The 26,454-nt window shown below is 45.8% G+C and overlaps 2 protein-coding genes across 10 annotated transcripts; both read right to left on the bottom strand.

Annotated features, from left to right (window-relative positions):
- Window positions 1–1,626: 1,626 nt before the first annotated feature.
- Window positions 1,627–26,454, bottom strand: LOC112178467 ((-)-isopiperitenol/(-)-carveol dehydrogenase, mitochondrial). The gene is made up of 4 exons (XM_040511574.1): window positions 25,622–26,454; window positions 25,198–25,265; window positions 16,999–17,464; window positions 1,627–1,943 (listed from the first exon to the last, which is right to left on the bottom strand). Exons 1-4 carry the CDS (start codon window positions 25,842–25,844, stop codon window positions 1,627–1,629), a joined length of 1,074 nt encoding a protein of 357 aa, XP_040367508.1. The 5' UTR covers window positions 25,845–26,454.
- LOC112175570 (39S ribosomal protein L41-A, mitochondrial) lies at window positions 19,427–21,380 on the bottom strand. Of its 9 annotated transcripts, none has more exons than XM_040509899.1 (6): window positions 21,234–21,315; window positions 20,456–20,510; window positions 20,147–20,322; window positions 19,983–20,047; window positions 19,706–19,785; window positions 19,427–19,622 (listed from the first exon to the last, which is right to left on the bottom strand). In XM_040509899.1, exons 3-5 carry the CDS (start codon window positions 20,289–20,291, stop codon window positions 19,717–19,719), a joined length of 279 nt encoding a protein of 92 aa, XP_040365833.1. In that variant the 5' UTR covers window positions 20,292–20,322; window positions 20,456–20,510; window positions 21,234–21,315; the 3' UTR covers window positions 19,427–19,622; window positions 19,706–19,716. The 9 variants fall into 9 exon arrangements, with proteins under 9 accessions (XP_040365833.1, XP_040365828.1, XP_040365829.1 ...); XM_040509894.1 differs by adding an exon at window positions 20,608–20,701 and having other exon boundaries at window positions 19,427–19,785; window positions 21,234–21,261; XM_040509895.1 differs by adding an exon at window positions 20,591–20,701 and having other exon boundaries at window positions 19,427–19,785; window positions 20,456–20,493; window positions 21,234–21,257.

Raw genomic sequence — 26,454 nt, 5'->3', positions numbered from 1 at the left:
TTTTATTTTTCTACAATGAAAGAAAGACTACAAAAAAAAACTATGACAACAACCCCCGCCCAGTTGATCCAAATGGAACGTTGGGGATATAGAAACAGGGAGACAATGGAACCAGACCAAAGGAGTGGAACTCTGAAAACCTAAATCTACCAGCTTGTCCTCCACAAAGTTGGCTTCTCGAAAAATATGTTGAAATCTAATGAAGTGGAACTTGGCTGCCAAACAAACAATGTCATCAACTACGTACACCGAGTCTCACTATGTACACTTACCTTGGTCATATACCATCCAATTCCAACATGTGCAAGTCACGCATGAGCTTCTTCGGCCAAGTCTTAGTTGTTATTATTAATGTGTGACTTTTTTAATTCTCTTTCATTATATTGTTTGACTCGTTTGCTTTAAATGTTAATTAATAAAAGTTTTGTTTTATTTTACAAAAATTTTACTAAAATCTCGCCATTTTATTTTATAAATTAATAACATGAAAAAATATAACCACTGCAAGTGGTCTAGTGGTTCTTGCCTAGTTAGGTGTGCTCCCCAACCTAGGTTCGAACCCCGAAGCTGTTAAAGTGGCCAGGCACTGTGCTGCAATGCACAGTTAGAGCATTTCACATGCGCCGAAGAGGTTTATCTTGGGTCTGGAAGCCTTTGGGTTCCCCTTGACAAAGTCAAAAGAAACAAAAACATGAAAAAATATAACAACAGGGTAGCTAGCTGTTGTTCTTCATTAATTGATGGGATCAATTATCCACCAATGGATTCTAACCGTGACTTAACATGAACCGTTGATCTTTTTTTTTGTTCTTTTTTTTTTCTTTCAAACCAATCAATGCATACAGTCAGTAGCCCAAAACTAATTTGTCGGGTTTTGGTGGTGGGTCCCATCTGAGCCCAAGGGGTTGCTCTTAGAGCTACATTCAGCCCTCCGCTCCCCTTTTGGACCCCCCTACAGCCTTGTTGCGTTTGCTTGCTGGAGTCTGAAAATAATGGAAAATGGATATAAAGCCCAATTTGGCCATCCGCATTAACAATCATCAATTCTTTGAATGATGTGTGTGATGATTTGAGTTTGGAAGGTCCTGTGTTGGATGAAGTTAAACAATTAATTAAGTTTTTTAATTTTTGTAGTTGGCATTTTGTTTTGTGAAGCGAAACTGCAACACATGGCTTAGTAAAGGAAGTCTTGAAGTTGAGTTGGGCTTTTCTTTGTTTAGAGTCGGGGTTTTTTAACTCCATCAGTATGTAAATATAGATTTTGAGTATGATGTCTAATGTCTATCTCTCTTATCTTTGTTGGGTGATGATTGAAGAATTGTTGTATCCATTCTCATTGTAATCTTAATCTTAATTTATTAATGAAGTTCTTATTCTAATTAAAAAAAACAAAGCCAAGACAGCTACGTAGAGATAAAACTCTCAGGTATTCCCATTACGGAGAGATAAACTCTCATTATTGGACAACTTCCACCATGTAATATTACAGGGGTTTTCCAGACAAGTAGACGAGTTACAAGCATTATCACTATTCAGCTGAGACTAGCTCGAAATAGATGTTATTCAGTAGTACTGTTATCTCTGGTGAAACTCGGATGCCACTGATCGAAATACAAATCAAGCTGATCATGGTTTCAATAGTGATAAGGCCTTGGTTTCATGTCCACCATCAACAACCAAATTCTGGCCGGTGATCAACGCTGAGTCCTCAGAGGCCAAGAACACCACTGCATCCGCCAGGTCTTTCTCCTTCACCGGCCCATATTGGCTTCCCGTATAAACCGCCGCCATCATTTTGCTCAGCTCCTCCGCCCCGAGCTTGAAAATCTCAGTCACCAGCGGCGTTGCCACCAGACCCGGCGACACGCAGTTCACGCGCACCCCATGCTTCACCAGCTGCACGCTCGCCGACCTCATCAGCCCCAGCATTGCGTGCTTCGACATCGTGTTGTTTGAGCCCAAAAGTAAGTTTGGCGAAATCCTTTAGTGGGTCTGAGCCAGTGGGCCGATACTTGCGGCCCAAAATGGGATTACATGGACTTGGGTCGTGATGCTGCTTATCCCGTGTCTCATAAGGAGATATCATCATTAATTGCATGAAGATTTGAGCGCTCAGAAGGGCGTGAGGATATATTTGCAATTAATACGTGCGTATCCTACTGCTCGCATCCAGCGATCACATCTAGGATTCTAAGAGGCAAAATGTTTCTCTGGCCGATACTTGCCTACATTCTAGCGGCCGGTACCAGTTGGGCTGGATGCAGGAGGATAATTATTAATTATCGCTGTGCGTATCCTTGCCTACATTCTAGCAGCGACGGAGGAGGATAATTATTAATTATCGCCTACGATAATATCAAAACTATTAAGAGTTTTGATTTGATTCAAGGCCAATAACTGTGGCTTAAAATATAGTATTCCATTCCTATTTGGAAAGTGAATCTGCAGTAGCCTATATATAGAGGCTAAAAACGATACAGGAAGGACCCTCTCTTGAATCAATCAATCCCAGCGATTACAAAGCCTCCCCGGAGCAAACCCCAACCTCGTTGAAACCCGGTGACCGTCCGCCAGTCCTAGTCTCCTCGCGAGCCGACTGTCAGCCTCACCAGTTCAACCCGGCGACCGTACTTCCAGTCCCAGTCTCCCCAGGAGCCGACTGCGAGCACAACCGCCACTGTTACTTCCAGCGAAGCAAGGGTAACGCCCTCGCACCCAGCGAAGCTAAAGTCACGCTTTAGCGAACCAGTGTTTCTCTCAAACTTCCCAGTGATTGCTCTGCTCGGCTTTCAAGTTGAGTATCGATTCAGTGAATGCAAAGAGACCACAACCAAAGCCCTTACCCGCGTAAGGCAAGAAGTCCTTTTCCGAAAGGCAAGAAAAGAACCCTGTGACGAGGTTGGTGCTCTCCTCGTCCACAGCGCTTGAAAAGAAGTCAGGTCACGGGACTACCCCAACGACTGCACCCCGCGGTGCTGGCACGCCTGCGCAACCACTCGCTCAAAAGAGACTGTTTGCACACCAGCTGGTTTTGGAGCCAAACATTTTGGCACGCCCAGTGGGACAACAAACTAGGGTTTCTTTCTGAACGCAACCATTGGGAAGCCCAGCAATAACCCTTATCAAAAAGGCTACGCTAGCTGCCCAAAGCATAAGACCTCCAGCTACAGATCACATTCTCGTGCGGACTGTCGTGGTCTATCTGAGGAACAAGTAACGCAACGATTCTCTCTTCAGACTCAATCATCCAGTATGTCAACTTCTCAAGGTGAGAATCGCTTGACCGCGACTGAAGGTCAGAGCGTCAACACTAATCAGGCTAGCGAGCCTGTTAATCCATCCACTGTCAACGCTGTAGTGGAAGCGGAAGAGGCTTTTGTTTCGAAGCCTATCCCGGAGGGAGCAACCGTCGATGAGACTATCGCGATCCTTATGGAGAATGTCGATAACCATCGCAAGAAGATGGACGCGGATCTAGCCAGAGAAACCGCGAAATCAGAAAAGCTCCTCCGCGAGTTTGAACAGCGCATGACTCTTTATGCGGAGAATACCAGGCAGCAGGTCACACAGACAGAGAGCGCCTTGAAAGCGCAAGCTATAACTATCGCTGCCGCACAAGATGAGCGTCATAAGACAATTCTGAATGCTATAGCGGATCATTCCAAGCAAACCACATCGAACATTGCTGATCTCCGCAAGGAGGGGGCCAACTTGGCAACTGAAGTGGCTATGCAGAGAGCTGAATTGAACCATACGAAGGAGGTGATGCACACGGCTTTAGGAGACCCTAATACCATCCTTGGTTCTCTTGGCCAGTCGTCCGGTTCAGGCAAGTACGTGCCACCAAATCAGCGCGACAAGGCCAACCAGAACGTCGGCTCTTCGTCGACGATGGCTGCTACTACTCCATCGAAGAACAAGGAGCAGGCCTTGGTTATTCCTGGCGGTAAGGAAAAGGTTGCTTCATCAGGTGGACAGGCTGCCAGGAAGCATCAAGCCTCGAAAGATACAGGAACTGCGTCAGAACCTGCGACTTTAGTCCAGTATGACAGTGACGGAGCGGAAATAACATATCAAGAACTGCCAGGAAGCTATTATGCGCTCGACCAAACTGGCACTCCGGTCAAGATAACCGCTCTGTCAAAGGAAGAAATTCTTCCTGCAGTGACTCTCCCGCCAAAAACGGCTACCCGCACTGTACATGGCGGGGAAGGATCAACAATAGTAAACCAGGTAGCCCCTGAACAAACTGCTCACCGAGCTTTGGTGATACCCCCTCCACCTCCGGGTCCGGATTACGTGAGACGGGATGAGGTAGAGGATATGATCAGAATGGCAAACCCTAGGGCCCAGCCAGATGGAGTGTACGAAGGACCTTTCCCACCAAACATCATGCTCGCACCTTTCCCTCGAGGTTATAAGAACATTATTTTTACTACTTTTTCAGGGGAAGACACGGAAGACACGGCCACTCATCTGGCCAGATTTAGGGTGCAATGCGGCCAATATCAGAACGATGACGTCCTCAAGTGCAGGATCTTTGGTACCTCCCTATCCGGCGCTGCCTTCAGATGGTTCTCTAAACTTAGGCCAGGGACCGTGGCGGATTGGCCGGCGATGGAACTACTTTTCCGGGCAACTTTTGGGAATATTGAGCCCGAGGTAGATCTGGCCTCTCTTACTCAGATGGCCCAACAGCCCGTAGAATCAGCAGTCTCTTATCTTCAGCGCTTTCAAATCCAGAAAGCCAAACTGAACGTCATTCTGCCCGAGAAGGAGTTGGTCAAGTTGGCGGTTAAAGGCTTGGAACCCCGGTAGAGAAAGAAGCAGCATGGCAGCATGATACAGTCGATGGGGGAACTCATCACAGAAGTAGGCAGTTTTGAACATCTCCTTCGAGAGACAGATGCAAGGAAGAACGCTTCTAAAGGAACGTATGTGCCCGGTAAACACCGTACGGTAGCGGCCCTGAGCTACCAGCCGACCACTTACGACCCTTATTATCACCGTGGTACGCCAGAGGTGAGCCAGGACGATGAAGAGGATGAGGATAATGATATAGCTGCCTATGAACTGACTGGGAAGAAAAGCTCGTCTTTGAAACAGTTGAAGATGTCCAAGGAGCCTGTTAAGCTCAAGTCGATGGCTTTCACTAAGCCGGAGTTCACGGCATATACCTACGATGCCAACAAAGCGCACGAGATTCTCGACGAAATGATTGCTGCGAAGATGGTAAAAACTGATTTTGGGCCGTTTCCGCGGCCAGAGCAGGTGAAAGGAAAGAAATACTGCAAGTTCCATAACCTGTGGAACCACAACACTGCGGACTGCGTAAAACTTAAGGACCAAATTCAGGTATGGCTTAATAACGGTAACTTGCAGGTCGAAGCTCCAGTCACCGCGACGGCACTAGTGGATGTGAACCCCTTCCCTGATACTGGGGTTAATATGGTCAACATAGACTGGAACAGAAAGCAGCAACAGAAACCGACACTGGATTTGGCCACAAGCGAACAGGGTTATAAATCCGCCGCAGGTGAGGCACCTGTTAAGGATAAAATTGCGACAACCAACCAGGCCTCACCTGTGTTTCTTTGTTCGCGATGTAAAGAGGAATGTGGTATCCAAACGCCGGATGAGGAAGCTGAGCAGACATTTCACTTTGGTTCCCTACCACCAGTCAAGTGGACTTCCCCATCGCGGAACTATCAGCCTACCAGCCCGAGGGAACTGGAGAAAGTGACACCACCTCCTCCCAGAGATTCCAATTTATTCCTGAAACTAAAAGCAACCGAGAAAGAACCAGAGCGGGAAAAGGTCAGCAGTGACTGCAAAGATGTTTTGACCAAGCCCTATATACCACCTGCAGCAGCTAATCCCATCAAAGAAGGTAGATGGTACACCAGGGAAAAGGGGAAGGCAGTGGAGATTAGCCCGTCCAGAAAAAGGAAGCTGCAGCGCCGTTTCGGTGAAGCCAAGCGCACTCTAGAGGCCTTAGACCAAGGCCTAATCAAACCTTCCCAATTGGTCAAGTCGCCTGAACGATACCAGAAAGAGCTTGAGGCACTGGCCGCTAAACCACTGAGACCTCTCCGTGGTCTTGACAAGCAAACAGATTCGCTAATGGGAGCTTCAAAGCCCAGTGTGTTTTGCAGGATTACTAAAGAGATCTCACCGCCGCCTACCCAAAGGAACAGCACGCCAACTCGGCGACCGCACGTTCGGCGCAGACTCTCTCATGAAGCACCGGCGGTCAAAGCTTCAGTCTTCGACAGACTGGGGGGCAAGGACAGAGTGGTTAGCACTTTGCAATGGGGACCTAAGAAAGTCCAAAGTGTGGTCATTTCCGCCCCAGAAGAATGTAGGGAACCGGAAAACCCTAAGCCGTTGGTAATTGAGCAAGAACTCGAATCACAAGGGCCTGAACACTGTCAGGTAAAAGGCCTTACAGAAGAGTCGCTGGTAGATCGCTTGGCTCGGCAGTTCCAGACTGATATCCCATTGGAAGAACCCAAGATTGATCTGGATGTCAACATGGAGGGGACTGAACCAGATAATGTTTCTTGCAACATGGTTTATGTGCTCCCCGCGAGATATGCCTTGCCGGTCGCTGCCCAGTGTTGCGTGGAGGAGACAGAAGAAGAGGGTGTGCAACCATTGCAGGTCACGTCCGCAGCCGCAACTCCGGTAGAAGACGGAGATTTACCAGAACCAGCGGGGGTTCCAGACAAAAGGTTGCTCATGCATTTCTCTAAGCCAACACCAGCCATGGTCCAACATATGCGGCCGCTATACATTACGGCAGATATCGGTGGTGTCAAAGTCAGCAAAATCATGATTGACACTGGAGCGGCCGTTAATGTTGTCACTACTCGGACCATGCACTTGCTTGGAATCAAGCGGGAGAAAATCCAATCCACATCTCTTGCGCTCAAAAACTTTGCAGGAACTGTCACCAAAACCCTAGGGCTATTGTTCTTGCGTATTAAAGTCGGCCCAGCAGAGGGAGTTTATGCTTTCTTTGTGACGGATTGTTATGCGGCCTACAGAGCCATTTTGGGCAGGGATTGGATCCATCGGAGTTACTGCGTTCCGTCGACACTTCACCAAGAGTTGGTTATGTGGAACAGAGAGACAGACACGGCAGAAGTGGTCCCAGCAGATCCCCGTCCGTTTCTAGTCTCCGCAAATTATGTAGATGCCAGATACTATTTGGAACCTATCACTCCATTGCAGGTTAGTGGCATCGACGATAAGGGCCGCCCCACAGGGGTGACGGCCTCTGAACTAGCACAGTGGGGTCTCACGCTCGCAAAAGAAGGCTTGGAGCGGCCCGGCCATGCTGTGCCCAAACCATTAACTGATTAATGGATTACGACCTCACTGAGGAGGGAATGGAAGCCTTCCACTCGATACACGAGCGGTTGTCATCATACATGGTGGAAAAAGAGGCTTACGATCGCATCGCGACCTTAGAGGTCGTCAATGAAGAACTTGCTGATCCGGAGGATGACGAGGACGTCCACATTCAGCTCGCTCCGGCGGCGCTGGACGATACGCCTCCAAAGGTTAAAGACCCTACAGAGAAAGTCAACCTGGGTACGGTAAGCGAGCCTATGGAAGTCTCCATCAGTGCTTACCTAGAGCCTAACGAGAAACAGAGGCTCATCGAATTATTGCTAGAGTTCAAAGATTGCTTTGCGGAGAAGTATGAGGACATGCCCGGCCTGTCACCAGACTTGGTTTGTCATCAATTACCAACTCTTGCTGAAAAGAGGCCCGTCAAGCAGGAGCCTCGACGAATGAACTCCGAGACCCAGATCTTGGTAAAGGAAGAGGTAGAGAAAATGCACAAGTCAGGCATCATACGGGTGGCCAAGTATAACCAGTGGCTATCTAATATAGTGCCTGTCCGGAAGAAAAATGGCAAGATAAGAGTCTGCGTTGACTATAGAGACTTGAATCTCGCCACACCTAAAGACGTTTATCCCATGCCGGTCGCGGATATGTTGGTGGACGCGGTGGCGGGCCATGAGCTGTTGTCCTTCATGGACGACACTGCGGGATATCACCAGATTCCGGTCGCTGAAGAAGACAGACACAAGACTGCTTTCCGCTGCCCTGGCTTCGCGGGAGTGTTTGAATATGTAGTCATGCCTTTTGGCCTGAAGAACGCCGGTGCGACGTATCAAAGAGCCATGAACCTGATCTTCCACGACATACTTGGAAAGGTGTTAGAGGTATACATTGATGACGTAGTCGTCAAGTCTCAGAAGCGAGGGGATAACATCGCGGATCTCAGGAAAGTGTTTGAGCGCATGCGCCAACATAAACTCAAAATGAACCCGGCCAAGTGTGTGTTTGGAGTGTTAGCTGGAGACTTTCTGGGGTTTATAGTCCACCAGCGAGGAATTGAGGTCCCCGAGGACAAGGCAAGCGCAGTTATTCATGCATCTCCCCCACGGACGAAGAAGGAATTACAGCGTCTTTTGGGTAAGATTAACTTTCTACGGCGTTTCATCTCTAATTCTGCAGGGAAAATCCAGCCCTTCTCACCGTTGCTGGGACTACAAGGACAGAATGAATTTGTGTGGGAATCCAAGCATCAGGAGGCTTTCGACAGTATCAAGGCCTATCTAGCAAACCCACCAGTCTTGGTTCCACCTAGACCCGGAGTCCCGTTGAAACTGTATATCTCAGCAGCCGCTGCTTCCATTGGTAGCCTGCTCGCTCAGGACGATGAGGACGGTATCGAGCACGCTGTATTTTATCTCAGCCGTGTATTGACAGATTGCGAGACAAGGTATACCCCCATGGAAAAGCTGTGCTTAACCCTATACTTTTCGGCGTGCAAGTTGCGACATTACATGTTATCCTTTACTACTTGCATCATCGCTCAGACCGATTTGGTCAAATATATGTTGTCCCGGCCTATCTTGAGAGGCCGCATTGGCAAATGGGTATTGGCACTTTCAGAGTTTTCGCTCCAGTATGTACCCCAGAAGGCGGTCAAAGGGCAGGCTATCGCAGATTTTCTAGCACATCATCCCCAGCTAGAAATACCCGTACTGAAAGAGCTAGAGATTGCCTGCAACGTCACGACTCGACCAGATAAAGCATGCATTCCTGAATACGAGGTCTGGTATCAGGCTACTATTTTTCTACAACCCTGGGTGTTATTCTTTGATGGCTCAAGAACAGATACTCTGGCCGGCGCAGGGATTGTCCTGGAGAATCCTGCCGGTGACCGTTTCTCTTATTCTTTCCAGCTCACGTTCCAATGTACTAATAATCAGGCTGAATATGAAGCTCTCATCATTGGACTCGAAGTCCTGTTGGAAATGGGCGTCCGGGACGTTCAGATTCGCGGAGATTCTCAGCTCGTGATCAATCAGCTTCTGGAAAAATATCGCTGTACGAGTTGGCTGCTCATCCCCTACTTGAGTCGCGCCGTTGAGCTTCTGGACCAATTTACAGATGTTGGTATGGAACATATACCACGTGAACGTAACTTTGCTGCCAATGAGCTCGCTCAGCTGGCTACGGGCATAAGCTTGAAATACGGAGTGCGCGAGCGCATTCTGAAAGTTGAGCGCCGCACACTACCTTCGTGGCTTGCTCGCCCTGATCCTCCAGATGATCCCGTGGTTGCGGTACTCGAGCCCATTGATGTTGATTGGCGGATCCCACTGATTGAATACCTCAAACGACCAGACTCCAGCGCTGATAGGAAAATTCGTTTCCTCGCATTGAATTACTTCCTTAGAGGTGATGAACTACGCAGACGTGGCGAAGATGGTATAGATTTTCGATGCGTCTACGGTCGCGAAGCCAAAAGATTGATGCGCGAGATGCACACGGGGATATGTGGATCTCATCAAGCCGAACCTAAGATGCGTTGGCTCCTCCGACGTCATGGTTATTATTGGCCCAGCATTTTGAAGGATTGTATTGCATTCGCCAAAGGCTGTGCGGATTGTCAAGCACACGGTCCTGTCCAGCATGTTCCTAACATCCCTATGCAACCTATCATTAAACCATGGCCTGCGCGAGGCTGGGCGCTGGACTTGATTGGGATGATCCATCCTCATTCTTCCCTACAGCACAAGTTTATCATTGTCGCCACTGATTACTTCACGAAATGGGTTGAAGCAGAACCTCTAAAGGAGGCCTCCGGCACTACCATTCGCCAGTTTATTTTCTGTAATATTCTCTGCAGGTTTGGCATACCTGAAGTGTTGGTGTCGGACAGGGGGGCAGCATTCATGGGAGGCCCCGTTGAGGAGCTGGTGAATGACTTTGGCATTCAGTTCACACATAGTACTCCATACTATGCTCAATCTAATGGTCAGGCGGAGGCGAGCAACAAGATAATCATCACCTTACTGAAGAAGATGTTGGTGGAGAATCCTCGACAGTGGCATGATACTTTGCACGAGACACTTTGGGCCTATCGCACTTCGAAGCGCAACCCCACCGCCACGACGCCGTACGCTCTTATGTTTGGACATGACGCTGTCTTACCATTAGAAATTAATGTGCATTCCTTACGAGTCCAAGAACAGCATCATTTGATTGGTGAGGACTATGTTCAAGCAATGTGGCAGGAGCACGAAGACTTAAGCGAGCAGCGCTTGGCCGCTTTGGACAATTTGGTGATGGACAAGCAGCGTATTGCCCGCGCCTATGACAAGAGGACGCGGGGTCGCAGTTTTAAAGAAGGTGACCTCGTTTGGAAGGCCATTTTACCCCTGGGTGAAAAGGTCATCGGTCGCGGTAAATGGACGCCGCGATGGGAGGGACCCTTTGTTATCCACCGAATATTGGAGCGTGGTGCTTTTCACCTCAAAGACATCGACGGCGCTATCCATCGCAACCCTATTAACGGTCGTTTTTTGAAAAAATATTATCCCAGTGTCTGGGAGTTTGATGATCCTCCCGACTCTGTTTTTACTCCGACTGGGGGGCAACCTTAATCTTCATCGGCTCGCAGCGTTATGGTTATTCGGCCTTTTCTCTGTGGCCTTTCTGTTTTGTTTCTGCTCCCCGCTGAACATTGGGGGGCAACATCTCAATATCTATTAGGGCCTATACAAGAGGCTTCATTTTAAGAACCTATACAAGAGGTTTTGTTTATGATTATAGTCCATGTTATCAGTTACTGGGTTGTTATTCATGATCTTGACAAAACATGTTAAGAATAAATACAAGGGCCTATACAAGAGGCTTTCATTTTGGATTATTTTTGCTTTTGCGTTTGTACAGATTTTTGAGTAAATCGAGCATTTTTATTCATAAAGTGGCTTTGCGGCCAGAAGCATACAACAGAATAGAGCAATACAGGTTCACATGCGAGCTACAGACATGAAAGTTTAAAGTGTTCGCCGTGGCCGTGTGTATAGGTATAGGCCCTTGTATAGGCACTTGCTGAAGCTACAGCTGAGGGCTCTTCTTCCCCCTATGATCAGATCCTCCTCCCATCTAAGTGGCCGCTGCTGTCATCGATGCTAGAGGAAGAGGGAAAAAGAGGGCCTTCACTCCCCTGCTGGGACCTCTCCTCCAGGCAAGAGTTGGGCTCCATAGCAGGCGCGACTCACAACCACATCTACCTCCTGGGGTAAATCAGAAAGTGCGTGCCCAGGCCCCAGAGATAGACCGCGGAGGCAGACAGGTTAGCCTCAAAATGGCCTTCCTCCCTTCCTCCGTTTGCTCCGCGCAGGCAATCTGAAAAGTTGGACTCCTCAGAATTTGGTTCTGCCGCGTTAGGAGCGCGGCGTGTTCTTCGGTTTAACTAAGACTGGCAAGTTCATCTAGATTTTCAGTAACCAAAGACACGCCGCTGGACCTGAGATTAGGCCATGAAGCCTAACCAGGTCTTGAGATTAAGCCATGAAGCCTAAGAATCTGTGGCTAAGGGTGAGACCACGGTGGGAAGATTTTAGAAAATGGAGGAAAAGCAACAGGGCTGGCGAGTTCATCTTTGGAAGAAACATGGTGGTTGGGTTATCGCTCTTCTTTGGCAGCTGGTATTTATAGGGTTGATCTCACACCGTGTGGTAGGCAGTTGAGACGATTTCAACGCCATCAATAAGAGAATCAATGCGGTTGAATGCGATTATCTCAGAAATGGAAGATATTGAAGACGCGTGGGAAGCAGGACGGTCTCCAAGAAAGCAACCGCCCAAATTAGGATTATCTTTTCAACGGTCTTGCTGTTCATTAATTGGCAAACCTTAAATGATATTTGGGCCGAACAAAGCGGGCTGAATATTGTATATATGTTAAACATATCCTTATACAAAGTAAAATGGGCCTAAAACAGGAGGCCTAAAGTTTTCGACGCGCATGGGTCAAGCGAAGCAAGTGCTCATCCAGACGAAAGCTAGCGTCGGCAACAGCGTGCTCTGCTTGTCGAACTGCTTCGCGCGCTTGAGCCAAGTTCTGAGACATTGCTTCTAGCGCCGTTAGGGGCTGTTCTATCTGAGGCTCCTCCTGCGCCAGTTGGGCCGTGACCGTCACTAGTTGGGCCTGGGCTTTGATTAGTTGGGTTTGGAGATCCTGAATGTGGGTCCGAAGGTGGTTCTGTGAGATTCTCAGATCCCTAACGCGAATCGCTTGATCGCTTAGAGAGTCGCCAGATACTTCTGCTTGTTGTGCAAGGCCGTGATAGTGAACCTGAACCTGCCTGGCCTGCGCGGCCGCGGTCGTCCTATCTTTGATCCTTGCAGGAAGATTTTGCAAGAGCTCATATATTTCAACGAATTCATCTTCAGCGATGGCGCATTCGCGGCGAAGTACCATCAGATACTCTTGAGCTCTGGCAGCTGCGCCCGGCAGTAAAATGTCAGGACCCAGGAGTCGCTGCAGATTGTCCCTCGCTTCATCCGCGACCCTCGGGGGAGCCACTTCGAGTACGCGAACAAGTCTTTCCAGCCTATTAGGAGGCTCAGGAGGAGGAACTTCAGCGATGATGTCTGCGTCAGCGGTAGCAACAGCAGGGCCTACTTGAGGTTCGATGGTCGGGGCCGCAACTTGTTCTGGTACTGCATCCATATCAGCAACTATCTCTGGAATCTGGGGGGCAGGTTCTTGATTCGCCATGCCTTCATCAGCGGGCTCAGCAGGGTCAGGGACAGCGACCTCCTCAACAGGGACGTCACTCTGCAATGAGGAAAGACGGTCAGGTGTACAAGAAGAATAGGAACTAAGGCACCAATTTTCAATTAAGAATACCTCTGCCACAGGACCCTCGCATGAGACGTTTACTGGCGCGGATTCATGAGCTTCCTCATCAGGATTGCGATCAGGTGATGCGGGTGCTGGTGGTTGTGTAGCGAGCAGTTCCTCAGTTGATGCGTCCGGAAGGGGCGCATTCTCTTCCGTTTCATCGGAACTATCTTCTATGATCTGTACAGGGATAGAGGCTGAGCCGCCATCAGTGCTGACGGGAGGTGGAAGATTTTCAGGTCCCACGGATGTTGGCGCTCGCGAAGCGTTTGTCCCTTGAGCGGCGGCTGAAGAGCCTTCCCCGGCATGGTTGGATGGTCTGCGACGAACCTGTAAAGGAGAAGGGTGTGAAACATGGGCAGAGACAGGGATAATTTCTAACATAGGCTCTTTGTTTCTTACCAGCCGGTCGGCCATCGGTTCATCTTCTTCCCAGGTGGCAGTATGAGCATCTGAGCGACTACGCTTGTGGGCTATAGCAGCCACGACCTGGGAGAAGCGAGAGATTAGCATTCAAATCACAAAGTTGGTCCTGAAGACAAAGGGTGCTTACGGTTTGTAGATCGTCGTCATCAGAAGAGGAAGAAGAGCTCTCAGCTGTAGCTTCAGCAAGTACTGCTTTTTGTTTTCCAGTCTGTCCAGCGGCCGGTGAAGCATGGTTTGTGCGGCGGCCAGGGCGCGGCGCACTCCCCTAATACAAACAAGAATGAGTAAATGAAACAAAGAAGGAGTCTGCAGAAATTAGAGTTGCAGTACTTACTTCTGGAGGTGGTTCACGAATTACGATGCCAGCCTGGGCCGGGCGAGGAGCTCGCGTAGGCCTAACCACTTGGAGGGGTCGAGGCCTGTTGGCGTCTTCAGAAAAGCGAGCGAGCACTTCAATATCAGTGGGGTATGGGTTCCTGAGCTCGCCAAAGAGAGTAGCGAAGAGTTCGTCATCTGGTTGAGTCCAGCAGTTGACAGAGACTTCTCTCCACCAAATCTCATACCCTTCTTCGGTTCCGTCGACAGCCTCTAGGTTTTGGGCCCAATCAGGAAGGTCGACCAGCACGAGCATACTTTGTGCCGGTGGGGGCCCGGAAGGTGGACCGAATCTTCTCCAGGAGGTGTTGTAGTTCCAGGCATCATACGGAGGGATTGGTACCAATTGGACAAGGCCAAATTGGCGGGCGAAATGGTTAGGAGCGTAGAGCTCATAGCTGAGTTCCTCGGTAGCGATCCGAATGTCTGAACAAGAGATGGCGCGGCGGAACGCCAGGCGAGCGCGGTCGGGATAACGAGGATCGCCAGGGAGGAATCCATATTGTAACACAGAGGGGAATCGTCTTCCCAGAATTAAATCGCAGTATGGCATGTCGTCTAGCAAGTACAGATAAGAAAAGCATTCAGAGTAGGGGGGAGATGAGTACTTGTCCTCGCAACAGAACCAACGACCTAACAGTTGATCAACCGGCGGGGATAGCAGGATATCTTCGCGGCGGAAGAATGGGAAGTAGGTCTGGATCCAGAAGTCCAGGATCCAGAAGGGTCCGGAAATGTTGGTCTCAAAGGGGTGCATCGTCGCTTGGTACAGCATGCGATAAATAGCGCCCAAGACCGGTTGTCCGAGCCCGATGTTGCGGCCGTTGTAGAGGGCCGTTGCTAAATAGGTCCAGGTGCCAGTGGGCTTGCAGGAGGAGGTGCAGAATATAAATTTACAGAGCCAATATTCAAGGAAAGCGATTCCTCCGGTCGCATTGTGTTCCCGGCTGTAATATGCCAGCCATCTTGGGTATGAACCACTATGAGCGCTGCGGCCTTGCTGGGCCATGGTCAAAGTGAAATCGGTCGAGTCAAATTGACCATGCACATACGGCTCGCCATCGATGGGAAGGCCAGTGATGGCAAGGATGTCCAACAGGGTAATGCTCATTTGACCAAATCTGAAGTCAAATGTGTTGGTGGAGGTATTCCAGAAACAGAGGAAAGCAGCGAGTGGCGAGCGATTACCACCGCGAGGAAGGTGGAAGCACAAATCAATAGCATGGGTGATACCCGCAGCATTCCAGCGACCTAGATCTCGCGCCCGCGCCTCGCGATACCAAGAGGTTTCCTGCGCACTAATGGAGGATGGCCAATTCCCTATCTTGGCTCGATGGTTTTGGACACCCCAACCGCTAAAGTCTCTGGGAGTCCTTCGGAGGACTAGAATGGGCCGTCGGACAGGAAGACCGTACATAGCGATGACATCGTTTGGGATAACACCTTGCGGTGCTGGGCCTAATCCGGTGTGGTGATTGGAAAAACGAAGGAGTAGGGGTCGGTGAATAGTGGTCTCTAGATGAATGCGAGCCCCGATACTGGTGCCCCAGGTCCGAGCAGCCATTTCGTTCAATTCTTCTTCCTGATCGACGACAATTTTCTTAGGAGGAGCCATTTCTGGGTCGTTTGCAAAGAGGATGGAGTAGAGGTGGGTTTTTCTGGGTTTGGAATTGGAGGGAGTGTCTGATGTGACAGGACTGCGGCTGTGCGTTTAAATAAAGAATTTTGTGAAGGAAACGATGCGACAGAAAACGTTTCACAAATGAAGGGACGCGACCTTTATTAATGGCATCGTTTCAAGCGACTAACGCTTCTTTCTAAGTCCCCTTCAATCAGTTGCATTTTAGCAGGCCTGATTTCGGGGCCTGGGGGGCAATGTTTGAGCCCAAAAGTAAGTTTGGCGAAATCCTTTAGTGGGTCTGAGCCAGTGGGCCGATACTTGCGGCCCAAAATGGGATTACATGGACTTGGGTCGTGATGCTGCTTATCCCGTGTCTCATAAGGAGATATCATCATTAATTGCATGAAGATTTGAGCGCTCAGAAGGGCGTGAGGATATATTTGCAATTAATACGTGCGTATCCTACTGCTCGCATCCAGCGATCACATCTAGGATTCTAAGAGGCAAAATGTTTCTCTGGCCGATACTTGCCTACATTCTAGCGGCCGGTACCAGTTGGGCTGGATGCAGGAGGATAATTATTAATTATCGCTGTGCGTATCCTTGCCTACATTCTAGCAGCGACGGAGGAGGATAATTATTAATTATCGCCTACGATAATATCAAAACTATTAAGAGTTTTGATTTGATTCAAGGCCAATAACTGTGGCTTAAAATATAGTATTCCATTCCTATTTGGAAAGTGAATCTGCAGTAGCCTATATATAGAGGCTAAAAACGATACAGGAAGGACCCTCTCTTGAATCAATCAATCCCAGCGATTACAAAGCCTCCCCGGAGCAAACCCCCAACCTCGTTGAAACCCGGTGACCGTCCGCCAGTCCTAGTCTCCTCGCGAGCCGACTGTCAGCCTCACCAGTTCAACCCGGCGACCGTACTTCCAGTCCCAGTCTCCCCAGGAGCCGACTGCGAGCACAACCGCCACTGTTACTTCAGCGAAGCAAGGGTAACGCCCTCGCACCCAGCGAAGCTAAAGTCACGCTTTAGCGAACCCGTGTTTCTCTCAAACTTCCCAGTGATTGCTCTGCTCGGCTTTCAAGTTGAGTATCGATTCAGTGAACGCAAAGAGACCACAACCAAAGCCCTTACCCGCGTAAGGCAAGAAGTCCTTTTCCGAAAGGCAAGAAAAGAACCCTGTGACGAGGTTGGTGCTCTCCTCGTCCACAGCGCTTGAAAAGAAGTCAGGTCACGGGACTACCCCAACGACTGCACCCCGCGGTGCTGGCACGCCTGCGCAACCACTCGCTCAAAAGAGACTGTTTGCACACCAGCTGGTTTTGGAGCCAAACACGTGTAGTCCGTCATGCTCTCCGTCCCGCAATCCGCCTGAACGCTCGCGGTGCACACTATGCTGCCTCTAACTCCCTTCTCTACCATCGCGCGAGCCGCGTGCATCACACACGCCGCCATCCCTCTCGCGTTCACCGCCATCACCTTGTCGAACAAGGACAGGTCCAGCTCCAGCACAGTCTGCGCCGACGGGGGGGTTATTCCCGCGTTGCTGTACATCACGTCGAGGCGGCCGTACAGCTTCACAGTAGAGTCAACTAGGTATTTGACCTGGTGCTCGTCGGTGACGTCGCAGTGGACGTAGGTGCAGCGGTTAGAACTGATCGATGCGGCCACTTCTCGGCCTTTGCCGTCTTGCACGTCGGCGATTACGACGGTGAGAGAGCCGTGATTTGCGAAATGGCGAGCAGTGACTGCTCCGATGCCGCTGGCGGCGCCGGTGACGATGGCCACCTTGCCGCGGAGCTTCTGCAGTGGTACTGGTATGGCCTCAGTCATAGTGTTGATCGAGCTGTGGTAGTACTAGTAGTAGAGCTTCACGTATTAGCGGAAGAGTTTATAAATAGAGTAGAATTACGACAAGTACACCTCTACCCTTGCAATTTAGAGAAAATAGACTATTTTTAAGTTATCAAAATGGGAAGAGATCACCTATCCCCAAATTTCCCGTTAAAATTTCATTCCTTTTTTTCCTTGGACAATAAACTTATTAAACTCGAAGTTTTAAATTCACTTTTTCTTTTTATTATTATCTTTCAAAATAACAGGATTTGCTGTTAATTGGGGTGTTGATCTTGAATGTTGAAGTCAGGTATGTAATGTAGGCATAGTATGTATTAAAGTTATAACTTCATAGGTGACCGCAAGTTGTATATTATTTATGATTTTGCATAGGGAGCTTTTATTCATACTTCCTAAATTGGTATTTGGACTTCTCATTCTAAAATTTACACAAAACTTCCAATCTTGCCATTTTTTGTATCCACACAATTTTTTCCAATACAAATCTACTAATAATATCTTTTTTTTCATCACTCAAAACTCAGTTCATAGTCATGACTTAACACCATTCACCTTGTAAGCTTGAATACTCTTATGAACTTTTTTCTATTTCTTAATAAATCATGCAATTTACAATACCACAAGAGGACTATTATCAAAATCAATTTCCCTAAACCCAAATCAGGCTAGCAACATAGTCTACTCTAGCAAAAAAAAAAAAAAAAACCATAAAAAAGAGACCAAGATAACAATTAACGATCAACTCCATGAAGTGAAGCAATTAAGCCAAACTAGAAAGAAACAAAAAGAATAGAAAATAGAAATTGCTTTTCAATCATTATTTTCTCAATTGTATTTTTTGTCCTTTATTCGATTTTGCAATCTTTAACATTCTACCTTAATCAAAGTTGCCCAATAATCCTCATGTATGGCTGTAAGAGAATGAGGGAGGGGGAAGAGGGGAGAAGAGAAGGTGCAAATTTTATTTAATTTTTTTAATCTTTCATTTTGTTCATTTTTTAGAAGGGCAAAGTTGGATTTAAAAACTTCTAAAAATTGTTGGAGGTCTAAACGTTATCTTGGGAGGTATGAATAGAACTTTCCTTTTCCATATTGGAAAAAGAAAAAAAGAAAGAAAAAAGAAAAAAAAAGAAAGAAAAACTAGTATGCTAGGGTTGGCACTGGGTTGGTATGCCGCTTCGAGAACCTTATCCTTTTAATCTTTTATCATGTGAGGCTATTGTAGGTTTATGCCTACTCATTTCTTTTTCGTTCCTTGGCGTTGTTGATGGTGGCGGACTTGCTTTTCATTAATAGAATCAAATGACTGGATAATTGGAGGGGGAGCAACAAAATCAAACATTACATGAGTTATTGGCTAAAGATATTTTTAACTCATGTAACCTTTACTTTTTGGCGATTGAAGTTTTGACTGATGGACCTTTAATAAGAGTTTACTATCGATCTCAATGCGACCTTCATTAGTACTATGAATCAACTTCTATTTGATAAAGTCATATGGACTTCACAACTAAAACCAATTACCAATGACAACCAGTGGTACATAAACTGAGCCAATACACCACTCTATTTCTTTAAGATTTCATCTCTCAAAACTGGGTGGTTCTGCGGCCTATTTCATAGTGTGATTCTACATCTTCAGCCAATATACTGATTTCAAGACTAAGTGCCTGCTCAAGGGTTACCTAGACATGAAAACAGAATCTCATATGCAGTGCCAAACCACCATTTCCGGAACCTAAGAAAGCCGGAAAGTTGACTATCTCATATCCCATAGGCTTTCTTTTTTGATATTCCTTTCCTCAATTTCTCAAAACAAACGCAGTACTATGGCTTCAAGCAAGACCAGAAGAGGACAGCGAACCATAGCAGTCACTGAAGCTTTTTGAATATCCAGAACAAACATTGTGCTACTATCTGGCTATCAGGGATTTTCTAAAGAAACACCAAGCATTTTACAGTACAAATGAGTCCAGTTATCTTCTAATTGAATAATTATCAAGCAATGCTTAAACCAAGGAAGCTTATTACTTGAAAAGTGTCAAGGCTCACACCTCTAAGCAAGAACGTCTACATTGAACAGACCCACTAGTCTTGAACCCTTAAGATAAAAAAAAACAAAATCTATGAACATGACTAGCTTAATTTTCTATTACAACAATAAAGAAAAGATCAGATACTTGCCACTCATTTGCTTATTTAGTTGATTCAGCTGACTCTGCAGTCTTGACCTCTTTGGAGCACTGAGATACATATGGTTTGAGCTGCATGCAATAATGGAAAAAGTGATTTACAACTACATGCATGTACTTGTACAATTCAACAGTATCAGAGGCAAATGTCACTTTTAAAGAATTGTTGGGAGTGTGGGTTTTAACAGTGCTGCAGATTGCATCAAGAATAGATAACAGAATGCACTCACCAAATATGATTCAGAAAGAAAGGAAAGAAATATACCCACCCTGAAGTCAGTTAAATCGGGGACTACATAGTTGGGTAGTTTGTCCTGCACCACAACATATCCACCTGCAGAATTTTGAGCAATTAAGGAAACATGTCAAGTGGCATACATTTATCCTTTCGAAAAGTGAATCAGAGCATTGTAAAAATGGAAAGATAGCAAACCTTTTCGGGTGTGGAAACCAGTGGGCTTGCAGTTCTTCCCCTTGTAAAAATTCCTTGGGGCTCGTTTTGGGGAAAGAATGTCAAGGGATGCCGTTCGCTTTCGACGAAATGCCCTTCCTAGCCCCATTATTAGCCCGAGTGGCATTTTCTCTGGCTTTTCCCCACAATAAATTAAACTACAACATGGTTAACAAATATGATTAAAGCAAATCTATATATAAAAATCCCAGATTTTGAAAGAAAATTATAATGAGAGTAAATCTTTTCTAGCCAAGCGGCTAGTGCCTCATCAAATACAGTTTGACTTACAACTTCACCCCTCAAAACGCTGATTCACTCCTGGTAATCTAACAAAAAACTGACCCTAAAGAAAAAGAATCTTGTATGATCAGTAATTGTTTAACTGAAACTAGAATAACACCAAGCACGCAATAGAGTAATTACAGATGTATAGGTTAAACCTAGGAGCCAAAGACACAAATGGGAAACGAGGTTGTGATGACTGGTAGTAATAACAACGGAAACACTGTTGGTGGTGGTCGATAGCAATCGGCACTGCTGGCCATTGACAAATGCAATTAGATGAAGAGAAGGGAAGCAATGAATCTTGCAAGAAAATTCTATTCACAATTAAACATAAACAAGCTACAGGAGAACCAAAAACTAACAAATTAACGGTACTACTGGTTCAGCCTTCCCTCTCACACAAATGCAGCAAAAGATTACACATTTAAAGAGTAACAGCACCTCCTCAATCAAAAGTTCTTTATTTTATATTTTTTCTCAAATGAAAATGAAAAATGAAGTTCAAATTGCTCAGAGGTTATTTATCATTCTAAATGCAAACATGGAACCCTTCTTAATCTGAAGAGAACGAGCAAAGATTGAAACTTTCGATGGTTAAAGTATAAATTAGAACCAGAAATCAAGAGCATGAACAACCAGAATCACAGTATAGGCAAATTTCAATACCCAAAACGAAATGAGATGCAAATTCACCATAAATTTCAATTTCATGAATTGAAAGATCAAATCACAGATTTATACAAAAAGCAAAAAATCCCAGGTGGGAAAGAGAAGATGGTACCTGAGGCGATTGGGTGTTGCTGCTGAAGTGACTCGAGAGGTTTAGGGCTTTTGAGCTATATGGGAAAACCAGAGAGAATCAAAAGCAAAGGAGAAGGAACTGGGGCAAGGCCCATAACCCGGTTAGAGGTCAGTTGGGTTTTCTTTGCCTTGGTCATGGCCCTGAGAGTTGGGCCTTTTAGTGATTGTAACAAGAAACAGCCTCTTATTCTCGAGTTGCAGATTACCTGTGAGGAAATGAAGTATTGTTCGACATCGGAAGGCTCTAGTCTCTCTATCGGTTGTCAATTGGTTTTGAGTTGGATTTCTAAATATTTTATGGGATTAGATGAATGTGTAGCTTTGTTCACGTTGCTTGTTAATGTTGAGAATTTATACTGTACTTCGGAGCATCACATATTTTATATTCCTAAATTAAAAAAATCTACTAGGAGTTGAAAAACCGGGAGCATCACTATGGCGAAATGCTAGGATTTATAGTAGTTAGAAATTTTATATGTTAAACGTAACATGAGATTTATTTTTCCTTTTAGTGATTTTGCAGTTGAAATATGGCACTCCTCCCCAGAGGCCAAAGTCAAATATAACGAAAAACAAGAGATAATTTTGGCTGAATAACTTAGATATCTCATTCACCTTACAAGAAGGAATTATATACAAATTCTGATAAGACAAGTACTACTCCTAAGGTAAGTAGTAAACCTAATAATACTACAGATATTACATAATATTACATATCACGGAATATTACAGAATATCTACATAAATAAGGTAAGTATGACTCACGCCAACACTCCCCCTCAAGTTGGCGCATACAGATCACGAATGCCCAACTTGTCAAGTGAGTCATGAAATGCCTTACTCGATACTGCTTTTGTGAGAACATCAGCTAACTGTTCTTCTGAGTGGACAAAAGGAAAAGAGATAAGCTTAGCATCGAGCTTCTCTTTAATGAAATGTCTGTCAACCTCAACATGCTTAGTTCTGTCATGTTGAACTGGGTTGTGAGCAATATCCACCGCTGCCTTGTTATCACAATACAAATTCATGGCTCGTTTGGGTTTAAATCCCAAATCACGAAGTAAATTTCTCAACCAAAGTAATTCACAAACTCCATGAGCCATACCTCTATACTCTGCTTCAGCACTTGACATGGCCACAACCTTTTGTTTCTTACTTCTCCAAGTAACAAGATTACCACCTACAAAAGTGAAGTAACCAGAAGTGGATTTTCTATCCGTAACACAACCTGCCCAGTCTGCATCTGTATAACCACTAATATCCAGATGACTATGCTTTGAAAACATCAAGCCTTTTCCAGGTGCAGACTTTAAATACCTCAGAATACGGATCACAGCTTCCACATGAGTTTCACTTGGATTATGCATGAATTGACTCACAACACTGACTGCATATGCAATGTCTGGCCGAGTATGTGAGAGATAGATTAATCTACCAACTAACCTCTGATAGCGAGCCTTCTCTGTAAGAGTTTGATTAGGGTACTCAGCCAGTTTATGATTCTGCTCAATAGGAGTATCAGCAGGTCTACACCCTAGCATTCCTGTCTCTGTCAACAAATCAAGCACATATTTTCTCTGGCACAAGAAAATTCCCGAACTCCCCCTGGCGACCTCAATCCCCAAAAAATATTTAAGAGAACCAAGATCTTTCATCTCAAACTCTGATGCAAGCAGATCTTTTAATCTTTCAACCTCCTCTGAATTATCACCAGTAATTATCATATCATCAACATAAATAATCAAGGCAGTTAATTTACCTTCACAGTGTTTCAGAAACAATGTATGGTCAGAGTTGCTCTGCTTGTACCCAAAACGACGCATAGCTTGAGAGAATCTTCCAAACCAAGCTCGTGGTGATTGTTTGAGTCCATACAAGGACTTATTTAACTTACACACAAATCTACCTCCTGTGCTTGCCTCATATCCTGGTGGTAGATGCATATAGACTTCTTCAGATAGCTCTCCATGTAAAAAGGCATTCTTCACATCAAACTGTTGCAAGGGCCAATCTAGATTAGCTGCTAGAGACATCAACACTAGAACAGTATTAATCTTTGCTACTGGAGCAAAGGTCTCCTCATAATCCACGCCATATGTTTGAGTATATCCCTTTGCAACAAGTCTTGCTTTATACATGTTCACTGAACCATCTGCATTATGTTTGATAGTGTACACCCATCCACATCCAACAACTCTCTTTCCTTGTGGAGGTGGCACCAACTTCCAAGTATTATTCTTCTCCAATGCCTCCATCTCTTCATTCATTGCTTGAGACCATTTGGGATCCTTGAGAGCATCCTGCACTTTACTGGGAACACATACAGAGGATATTTGATTCACAAAAGAAGCATGGGATTTGGATAACCGATGGGTGGATACAAAGTTAGCTATGGCATACTTAGACTTAACATCTAAACTTGGTTCATATTGACGAGGTGGTTTACCACGGGTGGACCTAGGAGGCAAAACATGCACACTATCACCAATATCAGAGTTTGAAGAAACACCACTAACCTCAAGATTGGGACGCTCCTCAGGGATTGGTTGACAAGGGTTATCTGTATCTAAGAGGGGTGGAGGAGCTTGGCCTTCTCGGAGGGTAGATGATTCGGCAATTGTCTTTTCTATTTCGGAACTCGAAATGCTCTGTTCGGCAGTTGCATGGCGAAGGGTAGACGATTCAGCAATCGCCGTTTCTGTTTCGGAACTCGCAATGCTCTGTTCGGCAGTTTCATGGCGAAGGGTAGACAATTCAGCAATCGCCGTTTCTGTTTCGAAACTCGCAATGCTCTGTTCGGCAGTTGTATGGCGAAGGGTAGACGATTCAGCAATTGCCGTTTCTGTTTCAGAACTCGCAATGCTCTGTTCGGCAATTGACTTTTCCGTTTCGGCAGGAGTGACGTTGGCTTCAATGGGCTGAATTTCAATCCCACAAGACTTCTCTTCCAAAAAAGTGTGTTTCTCCCCCTGAAGTGAAGGATTGATGGGAGAAAAGTAACATGCATCCTCATAAAAGGTGACATCCATGGTAACAAAAACTTTCTGTGTAGGGGGATGGAAACACTTGTAGCCCTTCTGATTAACACCATAGCCCACAAAAACACATTTTAATGCCCTGGCATCGAGTTTGGACCTTTGATTCTTAGGAACATGGACGAACACAACACACCCAAAGACATGAGCAGGGAGATTAGAAAACGAAGGGACAGACACATGATTTGAAAGGGCAGCATAGGGGGTTTGACCATTGAGAACAGAGGAAGGTAGCCTATTAATGAGATGACAAGCAGTGAGAATTGCATCTCCCCAAAGATACTTAGGCATATGAGCACTAAATAGAAGAGACCGGGCTATGTCAAGAATATGACGATTCTTTCTTTCTGACACCCCATTTTGTTCAGGGGTTTGAGGGCAAGTAGTTTGATGAATAATCCCATGAGAATGAAAGAATTGGTGAAACTGAGAATTGACAAACTCCCCCCATTATCAGAACGAAAGACTCTAATATTGGCTCCAAATTGATTTTGAACAAGAGCAAAAAATTCTTGGAAATCAGAGAAGACTTCATATTTGTGTTTCAATAAAGCGACCCAAGTAAGACGGGTATAATCATCAATAAACAAAACAAACCAATGTTTTCCAGACAAGGTTGACTCACGGGAAGGTCCCCAGACATCAGAATGAATAAGCTCAAAAGGAGAAGAACTCCTAGTAGTACTCAAAGGATAACTAGTACGATGACTTTTAGCTAAGACACATGACTCACAATGCAACTTAGACTCATCAATGCCCAGAAACAAGGATGGCATAGATTTCTTCATGACACTAAAGGAAGGATGTCCCAATCTCTGATGCCATAGCCATAATTCTTCAACTTGATTAGTAACCCCAGTCGAAATCAAAGCTGCTTGGACTGCCTTCTCCGGCTTCATTCCGGCGAACATGCAATCCAGATGAAATAGTCGACCCCTCAGATAACCCCTGCCGATTATTTCCCTGGTGAGGAGGTCCTGAAAAATCACATACAACGGAAAAAATGTTACAGAACACCGAGATTGAGTATTAAGCTGAGGCACAGATATAAGATGATGAGAGAGATCAGGGACATAAAGAACATCATGTAGTGTCAAAGAAGGGGTGAGACGAACAGACCCTATTCCTAAAACAGGAAAAGAATCACCATTGGCATTGACAACATAGGAAATAGAGGGTGGATTGAGAAAAAGAAAGAAACTACGATCACAGGTCATATGGTCAGATGCTCCAGAATCAATTATCCAAGTATTGCCACCAGTAAAGCCAGAAATTTTTAAAGCAACTCCAATCTTACCATTACCACCGCAACTTACGGATGCGGTATCCTTACCAGCAAAGTTGGTGTGATCTGGTTTTGTCACTGCAGCCTTTCCCTTGGGTTTGTTGTCCTGAGGTCGGGGCCTATCAAAGTAGCCTGCTGGAAAACCAACCAACCTGTAACAATTTGCTTTGATATGGCCTGGATTCTTGCAGTAGTTACAAGTCAGACTTGAGGAGAACACGGGGGAAGAACCTTGAGGAGAGGGACACATAGAAGAAGGAGCTTTCACCATGGTGAATATGCAGCGGAAGGAAAAACAACAAAGTACTTGGAAATATAAGAAGGCAACGGTGATGAAAGGATCAAAGGACAAGGAACAAATCCAAGCACAAAGAACAAGAGTCAAGGATCAAAGAACAATGAGTCAGAGTCCAGGATCGGATCTCTGCTCTAATACCAAGTCAAATATAACGAAAAACAAGAGATAATTTTGGCTGAATAACTTAGATATCTCATTCACCTTACAAGAAGAAATTATATACAAATTCTGATAAGACAAGTACTACTCCTAAGGTAAGTAGTAAACCTAATAATACTACAGATATTACATAATATTACATATCACGGAATATCACAGAATATCTACATAAATAAGGTAAGTATGACTCACGCCAACAGCCAACATAGAGGTGCTTGTGAATCAAGGGGCAAATAGTGTTCTTCAGGCAACGCTAATTCAGAGAGGACAGAAATAACCAGAGGGCCACCAAAAAAACTTGCATTGAAATCAATGACACTAAATTATGTGCTTCACCAGCAGCCAAGTCTTGAATGATAACTTGTTCTTGATGACAACAATGCTTGTTCTCTTCCTGAATCCTGGCCACAGTTCAACCCTCATG

The sequence above is a fragment of the Rosa chinensis genome, chromosome 7, assembly GCF_002994745.2.
Source record: "Rosa chinensis cultivar Old Blush chromosome 7, RchiOBHm-V2, whole genome shotgun sequence".
NCBI lineage: Eukaryota > Viridiplantae > Streptophyta > Magnoliopsida > Rosales > Rosaceae > Rosa > Rosa chinensis.
Note: the sequence above shows the minus strand (reverse complement) of the source record. Positions and strands in the feature narration are given on the sequence as shown.